This window comes from Typopeltis vanoorti, chromosome 2, assembly GCF_054136105.1.
Source record: "Typopeltis vanoorti isolate ZY-2024b chromosome 2, IOZ_Tvanoo_1.0, whole genome shotgun sequence".
Taxonomy (NCBI): domain Eukaryota; kingdom Metazoa; phylum Arthropoda; class Arachnida; order Uropygi; family Thelyphonidae; genus Typopeltis; species Typopeltis vanoorti.
In genome coordinates this window covers 5,355,471-5,378,249 of record NC_143550.1, presented here as the reverse complement: position 1 = coordinate 5,378,249, position 22,779 = coordinate 5,355,471, and the positions used below count along the sequence as shown (strand labels likewise).

Below are 22,779 nucleotides of genomic sequence, written 5' to 3'. Positions count from 1 at the left end.
GATGATGCAAAGTTGGGAAGCACAACAAGGAATAAAGCAGATGTGTTACAAGGTGAAATGAAAAGACTGTGTGAGAGAGCAAGTGAGTAAAGGTATACCATTTTGATTTTGCAAAGTGAAGTGTAAAGTCTTGAAATTTGGGAGGAAAAAAAGCATGGAGATTATACAATTAATAGGGAAATTTTGAAAGGGGAGTTGAGAGCTCTGGGAGTTGTAATGGAAAAAGATTTGATGTTTATTGGTCACACTGCTGAAATTGTGAGGATATAACAATGGATTATAGAAATGATGTGGGAGGACTTTAATATGTGAAAGTAAAGAAATTATGGTTTCCTTATACAAGGAAATCTTGATCAGACCATATAATGTACTATTAAATGCAGGTCTTGTCATTTAGTTTTCAAGGGGGATGAGGAAGTGTTGGTCCAGAGGAGATTCAATAAGGCAGGGTAGGTCACTTGAATGGGATATAAAACAAATTTGAGGGAATACAATTTGCAGAGGCTGCAAGGTTAAAGAGAAAAGAATGAGGAGGGGAGGAGTGTTAATGATGAATAGCCAATGAACTGCAACCAAAGAGAGTAGAAGTTCAACTACAGGCCATTGAAAATAGCACATATGAGGCTATCTAGTGTGAGATTGAGGCTAGCAGAACAAAATATACACTTGGATACTGCTATAGACCAGGGGATGGAATAGATGATGGAGATAGTACACATCAGCAAATAGACTCAATGAGTGGAGGACAGGTAATTATTATGGGGGATTTCAACTATGGTAACAGTGATTGGAAGGAGGAGAGGACACATAGGAGGAAGGAAATGGATTTTATGCAGTTACTAAGGGATAATTACCTGAGACAGCATATAATGGAATATACTAGGGGTTTGAGAGTGCTCAATATAGTATTTGTATCTGAGATTTTGCCTATAACGAATATGACTACATTACCACCAACTGGTGAGAGTGATCATATGGTCACTCTCACCAAAATGTGTGGAATTTTCAGTTAAGATGGGGTATGTGTGGAATTACCAGGGTGGTAAGTATGAAAACCTTAGGAGACTGCTTGAAATCAGTGCTATGGCATGGAAAACTGCAAAGGGCTGGACGTTGATAGTGGGAAATGGTAAAGGAGTGTTTGATGGAGGTAATGGCAGACTGCATACCTAGAGTCAGGAAAGTAAATTAAATGGAAGTAAATAGATGAATAACATCATTAAGCTGGAGCTGCAAAAAAAAAAAAGAAACAATTGTGGAAGGAATTTAAGGAGAAAGGTGATCTACAGACACATAAACAGTTCTTTTGATATGTTGCAAGTAAAAGACTGTAAAAAAAAAAACAAGATTATTAACTGATGCCTATACAATCAACAGCTACAACATGCCGGCTCGGGTGTCACCCGGATAAACAAGGCCCGCGATACCAATCGAGCGATCGGGGTTGGATCGAAAAGTGGGATACCGAAAGGAAACAGAAACAGAAACTAACAGAACTGTTATCAGTAGGAACATAGAATGTGCAGACACTCTGGATGTCAGGAAAATTAGAACTACTTCGTGAGGAAATGAAGAGATATCGGTGGGATATACTAGGATTGGCAGAGATGAGATGGACATCATCTGGAGAGATCAATGGATGCGAAGTCATATGGTCAGGACATGACACCATGCACGAAGCAGGAGTTGGCTTCCTTCTTAGCAAAAGAGCTCGAGAGGCACTGTTAGGCTACAAACCAGTTAATGAAGGAATCATAATAGCAAGATTTCAGGCAAAGCCATTCAACATATCAATAGTCCAGATATATGCACCCACATCTGACAGCACAGATGAGGATATTGACTTATTCTACAAAGATCTGGCAGAGACAATAGAAACAATACCAAAGCAAGATGTGCTAATTATTGAAGGAGATTGGAATGCCAAAGTTGGAATAGATAATGATGGTTGGGAAAGAGTCATGGGAAAATATGGTTTCGGAGAAAGAAATGAATGAGGTGAAAAATTGTTAGAATTTGCTGTGTACCACGAGAGGATGATCTGTAACACAAGATTCCAACAGAAGGAGTGTAGAAAATGGATGTGGCGATCAAATGATGGGAAAACCAAAAACATGATTGATATCATTAGGATTAAAAGAAGATGGATAACATCAGTACAGCAATGTCAAACTTTTCAAGGAGCGGATATAGACTCGGACCATAGTTTAGTGATTGCAAACATCAAGTTGAAATTAAAAAAGAAATATAAATCCCAACATCAGAATAGAAGAGATACAGCACGAATAAGTGAAGCAGAAATAGGAAGAAGGTACAGAACAGTGTTAGAAAAGAAACTTAAAAGTGTGGAGAAAGAAAAAACTCAAATTTAAGAGTGAAAAGAGTAATGAAGGTGATAGAAGATGCAGTTGAAGAAACAGTACCAGAAGAAGAGAAGATCAAAAAGAAATGGATTACACAAGAAACACTGAAGTTAGTACAGGAGAAAAGAATGTTGAAGATAAGAAGGGATACATCAGAACAAATAGAAGAGCAATGTAGAAGAAAGTGTAACGAGGTGAAAAAAGCAGTCAGAATGGATAAGATGAAATGGTTAGACGCCCAATGCAACAATATAGAACAGTACTATGGAGAGCATAAAACAGGGGAGGAATACAAAATGATCAGAACCATTAATAGAATGTGGCAACCAAAACAGACCACAATTAAAGATGAAAAAGGCAAAGTATTGGTGAATAAAGGAAAAAATTGTACAGCGGTGGACAAGATACTGTAGTGAGCATTTCATGTATACTAATGCCAGAAGTATTAGGAACAAGAAGGAAGAATTTTTGGCCTTGGTTGGCTCTTCCTGGCTACAGGTTATTGACATTAGTGAAACATGGCTGACGGACGATGATATAGTTAGTGGGATAGAATGTGTAGGTTATAGTGTGTTTAGGAGGGACAGAGAGAATAAAATGGGAGAAGGAGTGTTACTGATGATAGCTGATGAACTGCAGGTAAGGAGAATAGAAGTTCTATTGTAAGATAGTGAAAAGAGCTCATTTGAGGCTATTTGGTGTGAGATTGAGACTAGCAGAACAAAATATACAGTTGGGTGCTGCTATAGACCAGGTGATGGAATAGATGGTGGAGATAGTATGCATAAACAAATTGATGAAATGAGTGGAAGGAAGGTAATTATATTATGGGGGATTTCAACTATGGTAACATTGACTGGAAGGAGGAGAGGACACATGTGAGGAAGGAACTGGATTTTATTCAGTTATTAAGGATTAACTATCTGAGGCAGCATGTAATAGAAAATACTAGGGGTTTGAGAGTGCTTTACCTGGTAATAGCATCTGAGAATTTGACTGTAATGAATATGACCATGTTGCCACTTACTGGTGAGAGTGATCATTCCACACCTCTAGCCACCTGGGAGGTGGCTAAAGGTGTGGAATTTTCGATTAAGACAGGGTATATGTGGAATTACTGTGCTGGCAAGTATGACAAGCTTAGGAGATTGCTTGATTCAGTGCCATGGCATGTACAACTGCAAGGGCTGGATGTCGATAGAGCATTGGCAGTGGTCAAGGAGTATTTGCAGGAGGTTATGGCTGATTGTATACCTAGAGTCCGAATAGTAAAACAAGTAGGGGTTAAATGGATGAATAACACCATTAAGCTTGAGCTGCAAAAAAAGAAACAACTGTGGAGGGAATTTAAAGAGGAAAGGTGACCTGTAGGCACACGATCGGTATAAAGCGCAGGCCAGAAGCATAACAAGCGTGGCAAGAAAAGCAAAAGTGGATTATGAAAGAAATCTAGCTATGCAAGCTAAAGAGAATCCCAAACAGTTCTTTCAATATGCTGCAAGTAAAAGAAAAACTGTACACGGCAGAATGATTTTAAGGAATGCCGATGGCAAAGAGGTCATTGAATCAGTCAATATAGTGGAATAACTGAGTGAGCACTTTGCAAGAGTAAATCATCCAGGTGGTGACATTGAAAGAATGAAGGGACCATTAGTTTATATGGGAATTGTGGTGAATCAAGTGGAGGTGAATAGTCTATTACAGAACCTTAATGTGAATACATCTATGGGATTGGATGGTATACTGGCATGGGTCTTGCGTGAAGTGGCTAAAGAATTATCAATGCCCTTGACCATGTTGTTTAATCTTAGTCTCAGGTCTGGTTTAGTCCCAAAGGTGTGGAAAAAGGAGAAAATAGTTTCACTGCATAAAGGAGGATCCAAGACTATTGTTGCAAATTACTGACCGATCAGCATATCAGGAGTCGTTGTCAAGGTCTCGGAGAAAGTAGTCAAGGGAAAAATACAGGAATGGATTGATGAAAATTAGATACTGTATGGGAGACGGCTGAACTGGATAAGGGTTTACAGTGATGATACTGCTGGACCTGGCTAAGGCCTTTGACAGGATACCACATGGAATTCTAATCCGTAAATTGCAACATATGGGAATGGATAAAGGGTTGGTGAGATGGATAGGTGGGTGGTTGATGGAGAGATATCCAAGAGAGTACTTTATTCAGGAGTAGAGTCCAAAAGACGGCCTGTGACTAGTGGTGTGCTGCAGGGTTCTGTTCTCGGACCACTGCTGTTTAATTTGTTCATTAACAATATGGGGAAGGATCTAAGGGGAACGGTTCATTTGTTTGCTGATGATGCAAAGTTAGGTAGGGCAATAGTGGATGCAGAAGTTGTCAAAATCTTGCAGGATGATTTGGATAGATTGGAGGTCTGGGCTAAGGAGAATGGATGTCAATTTAATGTGACAAAATGTAAGGTTATGCATTTTGGGGTGAAAAGATTAGCAGCAGTATACCACATTGGTGGAACTGTACTCCAGGAGATTGATGAGGCCAGGGACTTGGGAGTGTTAGTGGATAGGGAGATGAAGTTTAGGGGGCACATTGCAAAAGTGGCAAAATCAGCTCATCAAATCAATTGGTTGCTGAAGAATACTTTGACGAGCAGAGACAAGCAAGTTATTGTTCCTCTGTACCGAGCCTTGATAAGACCTCATCTCGAGTACTGTACCCAGATTTGGTCAGTTAGGTTTCTTCTTGATGGGGAGGAGGTTGCGAGGATCCAGAGGCGAGTGAACAAGATGATAGCAGGTTTATGGAATGAACTTTATGAGAACAGGTTAAAGATTTGTGGGTTGCAGAAATTAGTTGTTAGGCAGAAAAGAGTGGATATGATTGAGACATTCAAATTGCTGAAGGGTTTCTATAGGATTAATTCAGAGGATATTTTTGAGATCAGGACTGGTAGTGGGAGGACTAGGGGACATCCATGGAAGCTGGGCAAGAGTGTGGTTAGTAAGGGTGCTAGAGCTGGGTTCTTTACTTTTAGAGTTGTAAATGAGTGGAATAAGCTGCCAGAGTCTGTTGTGAGTGCTATGACAGTGAATGAGTTCAAGGCAAGGTATGATAGATACTGTGAGAATGTTGAATAGTTGTGTGGGCATGATGTTTAGGGCCTCCCTCGATGAGTCTAAGGACTCCTTGGAGTCGCCCGTAGTAATAATAATAATAATAATATCATATTACAGAACCTTAATGGGAATACAGCTGTGGGATTGGATGGCATACCAGTTCAAGTTTTACATGAAGCAGCAAAAGAATTGTCAATGCCCTTGAACATATTGTTTAATCTAAGTCTCAGCTCTGGGTTAGTCCTATGGAATCCTTATTTTGAACGTGCTTTGCATGTCCGAAGTCTGTGAGGCTACATTTTTATTTTTATTTTTATATCTAATCCACACACAAATGGAAACAAGACCTATAACACATTAGTGCTGTGTGTGGGCAGCAAGAGGAACAGAAGAAAGGAGGAATTTCTTCACATTTTACTTGACCAGCTGAGGGTTGTAATCTTTGGGGAAGGCAAAGTGGAGGAGACTGTTCCAAAGGACAGAAGTAGATGGGACGAAAGGGTAGGCAGTGAAGTTGGTTTCGTGGGTTTCAAGATGACCTGTAAAGGGTGTTAGTTAGCATGGCTCTTGCTGAATGTCTGTGAGAGAAGGATTGAAGTGGGTATATGAGAGAGGGATCATTAATAGCCAGAATGCCCTCTTCTAGACAAAATCGAGCAATCTTAGGGTTTTGGTCCACCACCACAAATATGGGAGCAACATCCCATGATTGGATGAATTTGTGCTTTGTATAGAATTAGCAACTGGGAAGGTGTGTAGTAGTGTCTTCTACGAAAACGTACATTGAGTTGTTTGGAGACTGCAGAAGTTATAGTTGAAATGTGGTTGTGCAAAGAAAGACTGGAGGTGCATGTCAGTCCAAACAGAGAAATATGATCATGTTTGGATATCTCAGTATTACTAAAGGTAAGGGGTGGGATGTGAGCTCTTTCTTGAAAGAGACCAGAAAGGACTGAGTTTTGTTCGCATTGAAGTTTATAGGGTAGTACTCAGATCTCCTAGCTATTGACCACTGGTCAATAGCTAGGAGATCTGAGTTCAGGTCACTGGTAATGGTAAGGATTCCAATACATGAGAACTACGAGGCCTTTCGAATGAAAAGGAGGAATGGAGTATGCTGTCATTGCAAATCTAACAGCATGATGCCTGGATACATTTTGGCAGAGGTTTTGACCCTTTTCTTGAAGAAATACATCTTGGATATCCTCAATATGTCATCCCCACCAAACCGTCACTGATGTGGGATGATGATCTCAGTGAATCCTGGGTACTATGGCATGTGCTGTGCAAAATATCTGGGCAATATACCTGATTGTTTCAGCGGTTAAATGACTCTTCAGTGGTGAGAATCTCATCTGTTGTTTGCATACTGCCAGAGAAGTGTCTTTGATTTCATCACCCTCTGCCACATAAGCTGTGGTATTAGGAAATGGAAATGTCCAGTAGAATGATGATAGGCTCTCACTTAATTGTCTGATATATAAACATCCTACTGATCCCAAGTGTTTTTAGCATGCTGAAAATAACAGGTGGCTGCATTCCAACCTTGTGAAGTGCTATTTACAGCTACATGGTTCTCATAATCTCTTCACTGCATGTTAACCTGTACAGCTAGATAATTTTCTCTCTCTCTCTTCTGATAAACATGTCACTGTTGGCTGCGCACAGCACCACTGGGCTTGTACAATTCTGTGGGGAATGTGCAGAAGTTGTAACAGTATTTATGACAAGACTGTGTAATTATAATTTTGAAACTTAGAGGAGTGGTTTATAGTCAAATATTTTTTGAATCTTTGCCACTTATCAATATATATTTACTAAAATTTCCAGCGGTGCATAAATATTGAAATAATTGCAGCTTGCTAATTTCCAGGAACAGTTTGATCCAAAAATGCTTAATGGTTATTTATAATGTATGTTAAAAATAATCAAAATGATTAATTACAGTATTAGTATCTTTCCATTGTCACAGAGAAATCTTCAGAATATAATCATGAGGTATAACTTTCACAGATGCCAAGCACAACTGACTAAATACAGCCACAATAAATCCATGCTGTCCCAATTTATGGTTTAGTTCCTCTAGGTTTGTCAAGAGATTTTTTTCTTCTGAAGGATGGCTTCTTCTTCTTCTTTAGCTAGTTGAACTTCTAAGGTTCTTAGCTGCATGCATCAGCTTCTTCCATTCCTTCCTGTCTTGAGCTTTTTCATTCCAGTTCTGAATTCCCATCTCATCTGTCTTTTTTGGATATTATCTGAATGATGAGAGTTTCCTAAATTTTTTAGATTTTTGTTATTATTTTAATTTTTTAATGCCTAAATTAGAGTGTTTTGCACAACACAGATAGTTTTAAAAAACAGCATCATTTTTGAAATTTCATGTTTTTTCTCCCATTTGATTACATGCCAAATGTCCATGAATGTGGTCTGTAAATCCACTTTATACATATTGATTTATTAATATGTAATAATCTATGTGCTTCTCTCTTCTTATAGATGCTGATCAACCAGACTGCTCATAATATGAGAACTTGCATTAACATGATCATGTACTGAGAGAGAGAGTGAAATTCATCCTCTGAATAAGTGAAGCTAGCTTCTTTATTTTTAACAAAAATCTCATTCATGAAAGTTAATGTAGTAGTAAGTGTGCGTAAGGATATTTAAACAGATAACTTAAATTTTCTGTTCACATATCTGTTAGTGTGGCTGGCTTCTAAAATGATGATGAAAGTTTCAGCATGTTTAAGAATAGTAATCCCCCCCCCCCCCCAATTCTTTGGTAAATTTTAAATATGTGGCAATTTGTATGCTTCAGCTACTTAAATGAATCAACATAAAATTCACTTTCAGATCAAATACTGCATCCTTTATATCTAATCAACTACACTAGAAACTAATGTAATAAAAATAAATATTACTGGATTTATTTGTCATAAGATTTCATATTACTAGTTACTGACTAGTTTCACCACCTGACCAGTCAGTAACTAGTAATATCAAATCATACAACAAATAAACCTAGTGATAATTTTTATTATATCAGTTTCGTTGTCGAAAATAACATACCAATCATACACTAAAAACTGTAAAAAAATGCACCACAACTTAAAATTCCAAATAATTTAAAAAATAAATGGTATTATCTGTGGATTTAATTGAGATAGAGAGTTTTAGAAGTGAAAAGTATGTATATACTCAAAAAATAAAAAATAAATAAATAAATAAATAAAAATTCTAGTAAACAGGATGTCAACAAGAACTGTGGTCACATTAGTTCTAAATGAATGCAAATGAAACACTTTTAGAAAATGTATGATATCTAGATGATTAAAAATCATGCATTTCATTTCAGACATATATCTTATAATTTTTTAAACTGATTAAGCATAACTGCTAATTGCCAAAATTATAAATGGATAAGGTCCCTTATTAAATATCAAAAATGTCAGATAAATGTCAAAAATCACGAAGAAACTACTTTGTTATACATATAAAGTTCAAATTCATTATATAAAATTTTTAAGATTCAAAAGAAAGACTCACATATTTACATAATATCCAGCTGCTAAACTAAACAATAACAATTAAGTTTAAAATACACATTAAAATATTCTTTATGGTTTACTAGGAAATGAATGGAGAAAATTATCTGCTCCAGAATTATCTTCCTTGGCCTATTAAAACAAAATATATATATATTTTAAAATTTAAGAAAGACAACATTTGTGAATCATATTTATATGCAGAAAGTTATTAAAAAATGTTTATCTAACACAAAAATTGCATTTATTATTATTATTATTATATGCGGACCTCCATGAAGTCCGAAGACTTATTGTGGGTGACCCAATCTATTTTATCTCTCCTTGAACCCATTAACAGAAAAAGCACTCACAACTGACTCTGGAAACACCTTCCACTCATTTATCCTCTCCAAGCAAAAAATCTACTCCTCACACCCCTACTAAATACACCTTTATTCAATTTCAAGGGATGACCCCTGGTTCTGGTCCCTTTAGCCTGATGCTGAAACATTTCACCTACATCTCTCCTATAAAACTCTTTAAGCAACTTAAATGTTTCTATCATATCCCCTCTTTTTCTCCCATCAACCAACTTCTGCAATCCACACACACACACACACACCACTCACCTCTGAATCATCTCCACCGCTTCTTCATCCCCAAGAAACCCAGACTTGAGCACAATAATCCAGATGTGGACATATCAAGACCTTATAAAGAGGAGTGACAACTTCCTTATCTCTGCTTGTTAATGTGTTCTTCAATAGCCAAGTCATCTTATGGGCTACCTTAGCAACATGTCCTCTAAATTTTAACTCTCTGTCTATCACCACCCCCAAATCTAAAGAAAAACCCCATAGAGAGCTTTTTAAATAAGTGGCAAGTAGAAGAAAAATTGATGATGGTATGATGATGTTAATCAATGAAAATGGTAGAATGGTAACTGTTGCAGAGGACATTGTTTAGATGACACAGGAGAGGATGGCTTAATTGTGAGTGAGCAGGAGGTATTTGAGGAAATAAATAACCTTGATGTCAATAAGGCGATAGGATTTGATGACATAACACCACTCGTCTTAAAGGAATGTTCCAGGGAATTGACAGTAGTACTGGCATGCCTGTTTAATAAGTCTTACAACAGCACAGGTTCCAAGAGACTGGAAAGAAGGTAAAATTGTTCTACTGCATAAAGGTGGTGATAAGGCTGTGGCTACAAATTATAGGCCAATCTGCATATTTGGAGTTGTGGTGAAGATAGTAGAGAGAGAGAGATAGAGATTATGAGAAATAGGTTGATAAAAGCAGTATTCTCTGTGGTTATCAGCATGGCCTTGTTAAAGGGAGATCATGTTTTTCTAACTTATGTATTATAAAAAAGTTGACAAAAACCTTGGACAGGGGAGATGCATATACAGTGGTGTACTTGGATTTTGCAAATGCTTTTGATAGACTGCAACACGACAAGCTGTTAAATAAAACGAGACAAATGGAATTTGATAACAGACTTTTGCATTGGATCAGTCACTGGCTGTCAGATAGGTATCAGAAAGTTGTATATGGGGATGTAGTATCCCAAAACAGGAAGGTCACTAATGTTATAGCCTCCATAGCTCAGTCAGTATAGACGAAGCCCTTTGGTCGGAAAGACCTGGTTTCGATTAACATCAGTGACATGTTTATCTCGTCTCTTTTGATGAAAGGTGGGTTTAGCCAGTCTGATACAGAGGTAGGGGGTATTTCACCTGGAAACTCTGGTTTTTCGTCCCTCAGAACAAGCAAACCGGCTCCTTGAACACACATGGATTACAGTCAGGAATACTCAACACCCAGCCATAGGCCTGATTTGTCAGCTCTGCTGGTCCTGAGGCTGGAAAAAATTAGGGGGAGGGGGGTTGAGATGGTGCCATACTTCCCTGTAAATGGGGCCTCACGGCGGCCACTGTATCATCATATGAATACTACTACTACTACTAGTGGTGTACTGCAGGGGTCAGTTTTGGGACCATTGTTGTTCATTTTGTATGGTATGCAGCTATTTGCAGATGATGCAAAATTGAGGAGAGCATTGCAGAGTCAAGCAGATGTTACTGTCTTACAGAAGGACTTGAATAGATTGCATGAATGGCAGAAAAGTGGAACTGTCAGTACAATATTACAAAGTGTAAGGTTTTGAGAGTTGGTAAGCAAAGATGGGATGCAAAGTATACACTTGGCTGGGAAACATTAAAGGAAGTAGAGGAGATTAGAGACCTGGACTAGGACCCAAAATTCAGGAGCCACACTGTACAAGTTGTGAAGATGTCACATTGGATAATGGCAATAATGTGGAGGACCCTGATATGCAAAAATAAAAAGGTTATGATGCCATTGTATAAGATCTTGATCAGGCCTCATATGGATTATTGTGCACGGATTTAGTTACCTGGTTTTCATGGTGATGCGAATATGTTGAAAGGGTCCAGAGAAGATTCACAAAATTGGCCAGTGGTCTTTGAAATGTGGAGTGCGTGGACAGATTGCGTGAATGTAAATTTCAAAGCCTCGTGAACAGGAGTCAAGGGTTGTTATCAGGTTGACATGGTAGAGATTTTTCATAGAATGGAAGATGGGGTTAGAATAGAACAAGAGGCCATCAATGGAAGCTGTGCAAGGAGGATGTGAGCAGAGTAGTGAGGAGTAGATTTTTTGCATGGAGAGTTGTTGGTGAGTGGAATGCATTGCTCGAGTGTGTTGTGAATGTAGACACATCGAATCAGTTTAAGGCCACAGTTGGATGAGCATTGTGTGCAATTGTGTATCTCCCATGATGAGTCTCTAACTTCATGTAAGTTAGATGTGAATAATAATAATAATAATAATAATAATAATAAGCATCAACATAAACACCCTGTGTTCTTCTCTAAAGCCTGGCTTGATTATCTGTAGTCCAAATCCTAAACAGTGGCTGATGCAACTAAGATTATTTTAGTTCCTTCAAGCATAAATAAAAAAATCAAACAGTATGGTCATCTTTCTTTCTTTGAGACTTCAATAACTTAGACTGTCTTAACTTCTCCAGTAAGCTATCAGAGATGCCAATATACAGTATTTGTTGTTTAAATGACTTCACTGAAATAACCCATATACCTGTCAAGAGAGCTTTTTAGTTGCGAGCAAAGAATGAGATTTAACAATCGCATTCTTTGCTCGCAGATAAAAGTTGAAAATTAAAAAGATATGAAAAGAAATTACAAAATTATTTACTGATATAGTGAACAGCAAATACATAAAATGTATACAATAATATTAATAAAATTTTTAAAAGGAAATATAAAAAAAAATTATATGGCAACTATAAAAGATTTATGTAACAAAGATCTTAACAATAATAGTGTGGAATAATGTAAATTTCATTTAATAACAAAACTTATCTCCATGCTAGGTCAAAGGGGAAAACATCACTGAAAATTACAAATTACATATGTAACTTTTAACAAAATGCCGATAGGCATTACTGTTCCACGCCAACTCAAAAAAAAAAAAAAAAAAAGCACTACCCGCCAGAATACGGAGATAATCCTCACATCCTGCTAAATACCCATTTAACCGATGGTGCAATGAATTCTGTGATTCCTTTCTTTCTATTATTTGATTACTGTATCCACTCTCTTCATCAAAATTCCTTCTCTCCACTGAATGACAGCGATAATGCTAACTATAGTGAAGGTATTCATTTCTTATTTTTATCCAAAATCACTCAAATCAAGGTCTTGGTTCTCCAATCTATGGACTAAGGCAGTCCAAAAAAAAAAAAAAAAAATTCGGTAAATCACAAGTGGCTTGAGACTAAAATTACAATGTCATAATCAATCTGCAGTGCAGCATGCAACAAATGCAAAAAACTTCCAAGATTCAAATCTGATTTTGAAACAGCCAAATGGCCTCCTGCTAAATGGTAATCAAGTTGTTGTCCCTCACCAGTGTCAGGGTACAAATTCTGTTCTTCCATGCTCTTTCCTACCTCTCATTCAAAGAAAAGATAGACTTCCTGGCATCATTCTTCTTCTCTAACACATACACATCAGATTTCCCCCCCCACACACACACACTTCCAAAAATAGTTAACTTACTGCCTCCTCCATTCTTTTTCTCTCTCTTTCATCAGGAAGAAAGTAGAAGTAGAAGAAAATAATATACAGAAAATGTGAAGATACCATTAGTGATACCCAATTTGGCTTTAGAAATGGTTTGGGAATAAGAGAGGCTCTTTTCTGTTCTCAAATCTTATTCCAAAAATATAGTGACCAAAGCAAGGAAGTATTCATTTGTTTCATCGACTTCGAGAAATCATTTGACAAAGTCCAACATACTAAAATGATTGAATTATTAAAAATAATTGGATTAGATGGTAAAGACATCCGGATCATTGAAAACTTATATTGGAACCAAAAGACATCTGTTCAAGTTGATGACATTATTACAGACTCCGTTAACATCAAACAAGGAGTAAGGCCTGATGGTAAGATGTGTGCTGTCGCCTCTCCTTTTTAACATATACTCAGAAGCCATATTTCAAAAAATCTTAAAAGGAAGAGAAGAAGAGATTAATGGTGAAATTAATGGTAAATGGTGAAATAATCAATAACATCTGATATGCTGATGACACAGCTCTTCTGGCTGACAATATTCAGGATCTTCAAAATCTTCTGGAACTAGTGAACAAAGAGAGGGAAAAAATGGGATTAAGAATAAATATCACCAAAACTAAATTCTTAGTCATAAGCAAGAAATCAGTTCTTAATTCAGCACTTTTTTTAAACAGGAAACATATAGAAAGAGCAACAAAATTTAAATATTTCAGATGCTGGTTAAATGAAGAATGCAATCCAGAAATGGAAATAAAAGAATTGAAATTACAAGAAAAAATTTTCTCTTGATGAAATCAACACCATGTAACAGCAATTTAAATTTAGAGCTTAGAGTACACATGGTTAAATGTATGTATAGTCGGTGTAAAATATCGTGAGAAATAAGTTTTGTTTAAAGAATTTTCGCTAAATATTTTACAATAAATTATGTCTGAAATAATAATGTAAAAGAATGTACTTAGTTGCAATAATATAAAAATGTAAAAGTATAAATGCTGTTAAAGTGCACCTGCACTCTAGAATTGTTATTAAGAGCTTAAAAAGAAATAAGCCGGATTAGCGCCGGATGCCACCAAAATCATAAGGTCAAGCGGCCAGCGATGACGTAGATTTATTCATTGCTTGTGGCTAATCCTGGAATGTTCCGAACTGAGAATAAAATAAAAGGGCAATACAGCACGTGATTCGAGGCTTTTGGACCTTTGGCTGATTTTCTCTGGGACCTGTGCTCTTCACCTATGAGGGCTCCTTCCTGAGTAGAAGGATGATCGTTCTTCTCGCTGCCGATGCCAAATGTATGCCTGCCGCCCGCTCACTCTAGGCTGCAGATAGCCATGGCAGAACTCCAGTGCATATGTCGAAAGAAAACTATCGAGGATTGACCTGTTGAAAGTTTCTACGTGTGTCACTAAAGAAATCAGACTTTCCTCTCGAGATTTGTTAACAAGTAAGCCTTCATTTTTGTTTACTGTATGTAATACGATTGTAACTAGAAATTGAAATAGAAAGAGAGAGATTATTTGTTAACTGGTGGTTATATGTGAATATTTTATAAGGGAAGAAGTTGTTTTGTTAATGTTGTCTAATTCATAAGATGCTTAAAATAATGTTATATAAGTAGTGAATGTGTTGGAAGAGAATTAAGTGTAATATCCTTCCTAGAATAATTGTGCATACTTATGAGCTAGATTGTGCCATAGAAGATACTTTATGCCAAGCAAGAGTAAGTTATTCTGCTAGTGAAAGCATTATAGTTCATGTTGTATAGATAACAAGTTAATTTATGATTTAATATGCATATCGTTTAAGTTAATCTTTAATCAATTTTTTCTATGCTATATATCATATCTTTGGCTTGATAATAAACATGTTTTGTTTTTATAATTACCTGGTTCTCATTCCTAAGCCAATGCACTACCCCGAAAATTATTAACGAACCTGCGTGGTCCGAACCTCGAATCGAACCACGACTTGCATTTTAGGAAATTGTATAGAAGTGTTAGATTAGTTTTTGTCCTCTTCTTGCCCTGACATTCAAACATAAAAGATCAATTAAGTGGTGCAGTTGTAAAGAAAAATAAATTTCTTAATCGATATTGTGCGATTGTTCAGGGACTGTCATGTTAGATAGATCACGTAACGTAAGGAAATAGATAGACAGATAATATAAGTATAAAAAGATAAAACAAAGAATAGTAAAATATTACAATGCCGCTTTTTTTTTTTTGTTTAAACTTGTATGACTTTATAAAAAAAAATAAAATTTGCCATGTTACATATTAGGCAAGATGGAATGTTCTGGATTGTATAAATATGGTAGTAGATACTACCTCTGTACATTAATGGAAATTATAGTAGCAGGGGATGGTAGCAAAATTTTCAAAAAGTCACAGTTAAATTTGAGTTAGGTGAGTATTTCTATTGTCTGACTTCATTCTGTTCTTCTGACATGCCCATCTGATAACTGAATCTAGAGTCAAGGTTGAACTATTTGGTTGTTAGAAATTCTACTCTTTCTTCTAGCTGCCTGTCCTCATTAATTCTAAAAGACATCCAGCTGCACCAAAATTGCCTTCATGTTCTAGGAATAAAGCTTTTAAAGTTCCTCTTGACCAGAAATTCATTGCATATGCCAGTAACTTCATTGAGATAGTATTTACCCTAAGAAAATTTCCAACAAAAACAACTCAGTTGATGCCCTCATTTACTGCACACATGCGAGCAATGGAACCAACATTATTTGTGACTGTAATTAGAGTTGCTCTTGCAAGATCTTCTTTTGAAGCTAATAACCTCTTATCTTTGCTGTTCATATTGCCAAAACTACTTGCTACAGTGTTTCTCTGAGATTAAATTTCAGATAATCACCACCATAAATATCTTTGACTAACTTATCAACTTTTGTGCTATCGCCTTTCTTAGCTAAAGCAATAGCTTCTTCAAATGTTTCACATCCAGTTAGAAGACAACAGAGTCCCAGAAATGTTCCTCCTCCTAAACTTGTGCCAGTAACCCGTTTGTATTTATTTGAGGAATATACAGCAAGAATGCTAACTCCAGAGCCTATATTAACAACTAAAAAAGGATAAGGATTGCTAAAATCATATGGTAAATTTTTTTCACTGTCATCATCCATTGGATAACTGCAATAATAGCACTCATGTTGACAGTTAGCTTCAATGTACTGAATCCCTCGGATCAGAGAGTCCATTTCATCAAACTTGTGTAGTTCCAGATTCACTTCTTTCTTGAACTCATTCTCAAATTTGTAAGCACCTCCACCTGTTGCACAAACAGTGCTGGCCACAGTTGCTATGTTTTTGGATTTGGCTAGTTGTAGAAACAATCCCATCTCACTGGTTGGAAATCGGATAAAGTGAAGGTTTCCTCTACGACCATTGATACATATGTCATTCATCTGCAGATGAACATCTCTAGTTCCACTATTGCAATATGCTGCTTTGCTCTTGAGGTAATTCCTTTAAGTTTTTCTCTGTTTCGTCCTGACAATCTACTTCATCTGTTATTGCATCTATGGACTCAAAATAAACAACTTTCACCAGAGTTCCTCCAATGTCCATTCCAAACCATGGCATAGGCGAGGAAATAACACCGTTGGTATACTCTAATTTATCTACAGTTGCCATGTTATTGACTAGACTACGTTTTGATCCGTGGCTACCTCCATAATGAAGAGCATATCCTACATCATCTGTCCCAGCAGTCTTGAATGTCAAGTCTGTATACATTATAGGAACCAAGTTATCTCCTTCAACCTACTTGATTTGTCACAATTTGTTCATTGGCATTTTGTCCTGCAAGCTTTGCAGATGTCACATTGCAAAAAAGGTGAGAAAACTTACATAATTTTTTGACACTCTAAAAATGTAAAAACATACTTCCGTCGCAGTTCTTGCAACTAACACTCACAGCCAGTTATATTTTTGATTTTCACCTCACCTTTTTGACGTTGACAGGGTTTAACCGTATATTATATTATATCCTTCATAATATCACTGAATGGCATTAAATTACAAATAGGAAAACAAACTACATTAAGAACACAGATGGGGGGAACTAAAAACACAGACAATGATGAAATCAACAACATGTAACAGCAATTTAAATTTAGAACTTAGAGTACACATGGTTAAATGTATGTATGGTCGGTATTGCAGTACAGTGAAGAAACTTTGATCTTGAAGACAACATCAATAAAAAAAACTTAAAGCCTTTGAGATGTGGTTATAAAGACGAATGTTAAAAATCCCTTGGACAGCAAAAACGTCCAATCAGGAAGTACTGGAACAAATGAGGAAATCATGTGAACTTTTAGATATCATAAAAAGAAGAAAAACTGCATTTCTTGGTCACCTACTTCATAATGAAAATATGAGATACTTCAACCGATTATATAAAAAGGAAGAAAAATGGAAGAAGAGGACAAGGAAGATGAAGAAAATCTTGGCCTGTAGACATCAGACAGTGACCTGGCATGAGCTCTGATGGACTGTTCAGAGTGGCTGAGAATTGCTCAAAATTTGCCAGAGTGATTGCTGACCTTCGATAGGAAATGGCACTGAAAAAAAAAATAAAATAAAATAAAGTAAATTATACTTGCCAAGAAATTATATTCTTGTTTAATTCTTTAAGCCATGCTATCAGAAGATTGTACGTCTCCTGCCACGCTATCATGACTGACAATGTCAATTGATATAACCTTTATAACAGTGACATTGTCAGTGGATTGCATGAGGATATTCAGCTGTTTGCAGATGATGTGAACCTGGGAAGGGTTATTAGTAATAGTGCAGATGTGGGAGCCCTGCAAGAGTATTTAAATAAATTGGACAGATGAGAAATGAATGAGAGTATCAGTTTATTGCAGCAAAATGTAGAGTTTTGAAGTTTGGGATACATCAATGGGAGGCTACATATTCTATTGGAGGGGAAACAAAGCATCTGGGGCGTGATGATTGATAGAAACCCGAAATTCAGGGAACATATTGGAAAGGTGGTAAAGATAACAGAGGATTGCTGCAATACTGAGGACGCTAACTTGTAGAGATAAAAGAGCTGTCATTCCATTGTATAACGCCCTGATCAGACCACACTTGGACTACTGTTCTCAAATTTGGTTCCAGGATTTGAAGGGGATAAATTAACTGTGGAAAGGGTGCAGAGGAAGATAACAAAGATGGTATCAGGACTGTACAATGTTAGTTATGAAAACAGGCTGAGAGAATGTGGACTGCAGAGTTTGGTAGATAGAAGAAGGAGAGATAATATGATTGAGACTTTTAAACTGTTGAGAGGTGGTTTCAGGGTTGACACTGGGGAGTTCTTTTTCTTGGTGGAACAGAGGGAAGACTAGTGGCCATCCCTGGAAGTTACAAAAGAAAGCTGTGAGCAAGAGGATGAGGAGAGGTTTCTTTGCATGGGGGATGGTTGAACCGTGGAATGCATTGCCTGATAGAGTAGTGAGCATGAATAGTCAATAAGTTCAAGAAGTGGTATGAGAGATCTTGTGTTTTCTAGGATGGACCACCCGTGACGAGTCTTTCGACTTCATGGAGGCCTGATTAATATTAATAATAATAATATAAAGTCAGCAGCGTCTATATAAAAGCAGCCCAGTCAGGAAAATAATTTATGGCAAAGTTTTTTTACTTACGGTTAAGTAAAGAATTAAAACAAAAATATAATTTCCTATCTAGTAAATTTAGTTTGTAACTAAACAGAAAAACATCCTCCAACTATCTCTGATCCAGAATAATTTAATAACATGGTTATTATATACCCTTTTACTACTTGTATATGTAAAATATGAATTCTGAAAATTGTCATTAATTATCATTCCCATAAAGCATAGCAATATACATGTCCAAAATGAACTGTGCTATTGCATTATGGAATACTGAGGCAACTGATATGAAGCCAACAGCATAGTCATCAATAATACCTGAATGCATAAACTTGGTTTGCTGATTTCACCAAACATGGCAATGCAACTTCAAATTATTATTATTTTCTTGACCTCCATCAGTCATAGAATTCATCATGGAGGGTCAACGCTAGCCAATATAAAGCTTATTGTACTGCTCCTTAAAAATAATCCACCATTTGCACTTCTGCACCACATTTTCAGACAAGGCATTCCATGCGCCAACCATTCTCTATAAAGCTTATTTCTTACCGTTTTCACTCACTATTTCCTTTTGTAACTTTCAGGGATATCATCTTGTTCCTTCCTCATATTCTACCTTATGAGACAACTATTCAGTGTTAATCCAATAATAATGCTTTAACAGCTACATCTGCTACAAATGCTCAGGACCAGATTTGAGCAGACAAATATAGATGTGGTCTGATCAAAGCTTTATACAATAGGACCGCAACCCTTTTATCTCTCATGGACAATGCCCTCTACAGTATGTCCTTTGTACTTCAAATATGATCAACCTACAATCACCCCAAGATCCTCTGCTCTCTACACTTCTTCCAGTACATTTCCCCTAAGTGAGTATGAAGCATCCCATCTATGGATCCTAAATTTCAAATCTTACATTCGGTTGAATAAACTGACATCCCATTTCATTTACCCACCTTTCCAGCTAATTAAAATCCTTTTGAAGTGCCAAAATATCAGCACTATTACTAATAACCCTCCCAAGCTTCACATCATCTTCAAACAACTGAACATCAGTTGTGGTCCTATGGCAATATCATTAACATAAAAACCGAACAGTAATGGTCCCCATACTGAATCCTGTGGAACACCACCTATAACCTTCCCACTGTCTGATATTGCTCTCACATATACAACTCTCTGATATCTATCCAAAGGCCAGTCACTACTCCAATCCTGATATCGAAACCAATATGCTGTTGCTTAAAAACCAATTTGTCATGATGTGGCACACTGTCAAATGCCTTAAAAAAACAGCTCATACCTTACTCTCATCCAAGTTTTTCTAAGTTAGCTTTGCATTAGAACCCCCACCACCAAAATTTACATATTCAGCGCGATAACAAAGAACCACGTGATAATGTCACATGTAGCTACGAGGGTGGTCTGAAAAGTTCTTGGCCTTGACCATAGATGGCAACACTATCGGCAACATTTTTTTTCTAAGTTGGTACATCAGTCACAAGCATCCATGTAAAATTGCAAGTCATTCTATCAAATAGTTTGTTTTATATAGCTGTCTGAAGCAAAAGTGTCTGTTTCCCCTTGAAATGGATAAAATTGAGTATCATGCGGTTATAAAATTCTTTGTAAAACAAAGTTTAACGGCAAAAGGAATTCATTCGAAGTTCTTAAAAGTTTATGGGCACTCTTCTCCTTCATTTTCGACAATATGAGCTGCCGAGTTTAAACGTGGCCGTACCAGCCGTACAAGATGATCCACGTGAAGGACATCCAAAAAGTGTAACAACACCAGAAATCATCGATCAAGTGCACGATATGGTATTGGATGATCGACGAGTCAGAGTGCGTGAAATTGCTGAGACTATAGGCATTTCAAAAGAACGTGTAGGATATATTTTGCATGAAGAAATGCAAATGAAAAAGTTTTGTGGAAGATGGGTGCTGCGCTTGCTCACAGCAGATTGAAAACACACTCGCATGAAAATATCTGAACAGTGCTTTGAGCATTTTAACAAGAATAAATCTGATTTTGTGCATTGATTTATTACTGTGGGTGACGCTTGGATTCACCATTACATACCAGAATCCAAACAGTAGTCAAGACAGTGGACAGAAGCCAATTGTTCAGCACCAAAGAAGACAAAGTCGGTTCCATCAGCAGGAAAGGTCATGGCATTGGTGTTTTGGGATGCCAAAGGCATTTTGTTTATTAATTATCTTTAAAAGGGTAAAACAATAACCGAGGAATATTATTCCGATCTTTTAACCAGACTAGATGAAAACATTCATCAGAAAAGACTCGGTTTGCAGAAGAAAAAAATCATCTTTTATCAGGACAATGCACCTGCCCACAAAATTGTTTTGGCAGCGGGAAAATTAAGGGATCTGCACTATGAATTGTTGGAACATCCACCCTATTCCCCAGATTTGGCTCCCTCTGACTTCTATCTCTTCCCAAAACTAAAACTCTTCCTCGCTGGTCAGCATTTTTCTTTGAATCAAGAGTTGATTGCAGATCTTACTGAGAACCACTACAGGGATGGGATAATGGCACTGGAGCATCGCTGGAATAAATGTATAGTCTTAAAGGAGATTATGTTGAAAAATAAAAATAATTTTGAAATTATAAATTCGTTTTTTCATTGTTAGGCCAAGAACGTTTCAGACCACCCTCGTACTATAAATGGGTACATCTATCCTCTGTATGTAATCAGTAAATGTTTGTCAGTAATGGGGAAATGTGGTGAAATAAGCCAATTTGACAATGTGCAGATAGTTGGGGTCCAGAGGGCAGGTGCCAGTATTTTGGAAACAGCTGCAATTGTTCCACATGTGTCATGTGCTGTACCTAACTTTGCCTTGGGTTCCACAGCTGGAGACCAACAAGGGTACTTATGATAATGGCCAGAGATCGCAAACAACACCTCATGGGCCAACAAATGTTGGCAATGGACCCTCGACAGATGGAAGAAAGTCATCTGGAATGACGCGTCCCATTTCCTGCTGCACCATGCTGATGCAAGGTTCGTATTTGGCATAAATAGCATGAAGCCCTAACCTCCTGGTTGCAGAGTTGGGGTTTGACAGGCCAGTGGAGGTAGTGTTGTAGTCTGGGGAGCTTTTGCTGGCATGGCCATTGGTTATCATCTCACAAACACTGAATGGTGAACACTACAGGAACCTGTGCCGACCATCTCCATCAATATCTGCTGGTCTACCACAACCACAGTGCCATCTTTCAAAAGGACAACACACCTTGTCATCAGGCTCACACAACTACTGTGTTTGGAGGAACATGACAATGAATTCGTCACATTGCTTTGGTCCCAAACTCCCCTGACGGTAACCCAATTGAACATGTGTGAGATTTGCTGATCCTCCTCCACAGAAGAAGTTGCTGCAGCATACATGGGTTGAGTTACACATAGAGGATGTTTGACACCTTGTGGAATCTGTTCCTGGGAATCTTCGAGCCCTGACTGCACGAGAGGTGGACCAATGTGTTATTATGTGGGTGTTCCTAATGCAAAGCTAACTCAGTATAGTGCCTTTTTACAAATCAATGCTGGCCTACATAAGTAATATTGCTCATCTGCCCAATTCTGTATAAGAGTTCTTACCAATTTCTCTAAAATTTTAACAACAGACGAAATATAAAAAGGTCTATAGTTTGATACCTCCATTCTACCATCATCTTTATGCAATGGCACTATCTTACCCTCCTTCCATTATCTGGGAAACTATTCCATTGTATGATTTTCAGTAAATATCCAAGTTATTGAGACGGTTAGTTCCATAGCACATTCCATGGACACAAGTGATGAATTCCATCTAGTCCTCCTGCTTTATTGACATTTAGCATAAGCAGTATTCGGAATAAATCCCCTTCATTCACTTCTAATATTTCACCACTCTTTATTCCTCTAGGAATAAAGCCTGCTGTACCAGGATAGAATGTTCAAATAAAGTAATCAATCATTAAATAACCTCAACTATGTCATCTGCATTCCTCACCTGAA

At 37.2% G+C, this 22,779-nt stretch overlaps 1 protein-coding gene and 1 pseudogene across 3 annotated transcripts in view; both read right to left on the bottom strand.

The window, feature by feature from the left end:
* Positions 1–8,460: 8,460 nt before the first annotated feature.
* The window catches only part of LOC150108794 (uncharacterized), a 499,758-nt gene continuing 485,439 nt past the window's right edge, over positions 8,461–22,779 (bottom strand). For all 3 annotated transcript variants that reach the window (XM_090403276.1, XM_090403284.1, XM_090403293.1), the window contains exon 16: positions 8,461–9,130. In XM_090403276.1, coding sequence (XP_090259402.1) covers positions 9,071–9,130 — 60 coding nt within the window. In that variant the 3' untranslated portion in view covers positions 8,461–9,070. The remainder of the gene's footprint in view (positions 9,131–22,779) is intronic.
* LOC150108795 (pantothenate kinase 3 pseudogene) lies at positions 15,627–16,856 on the bottom strand (annotated as a pseudogene).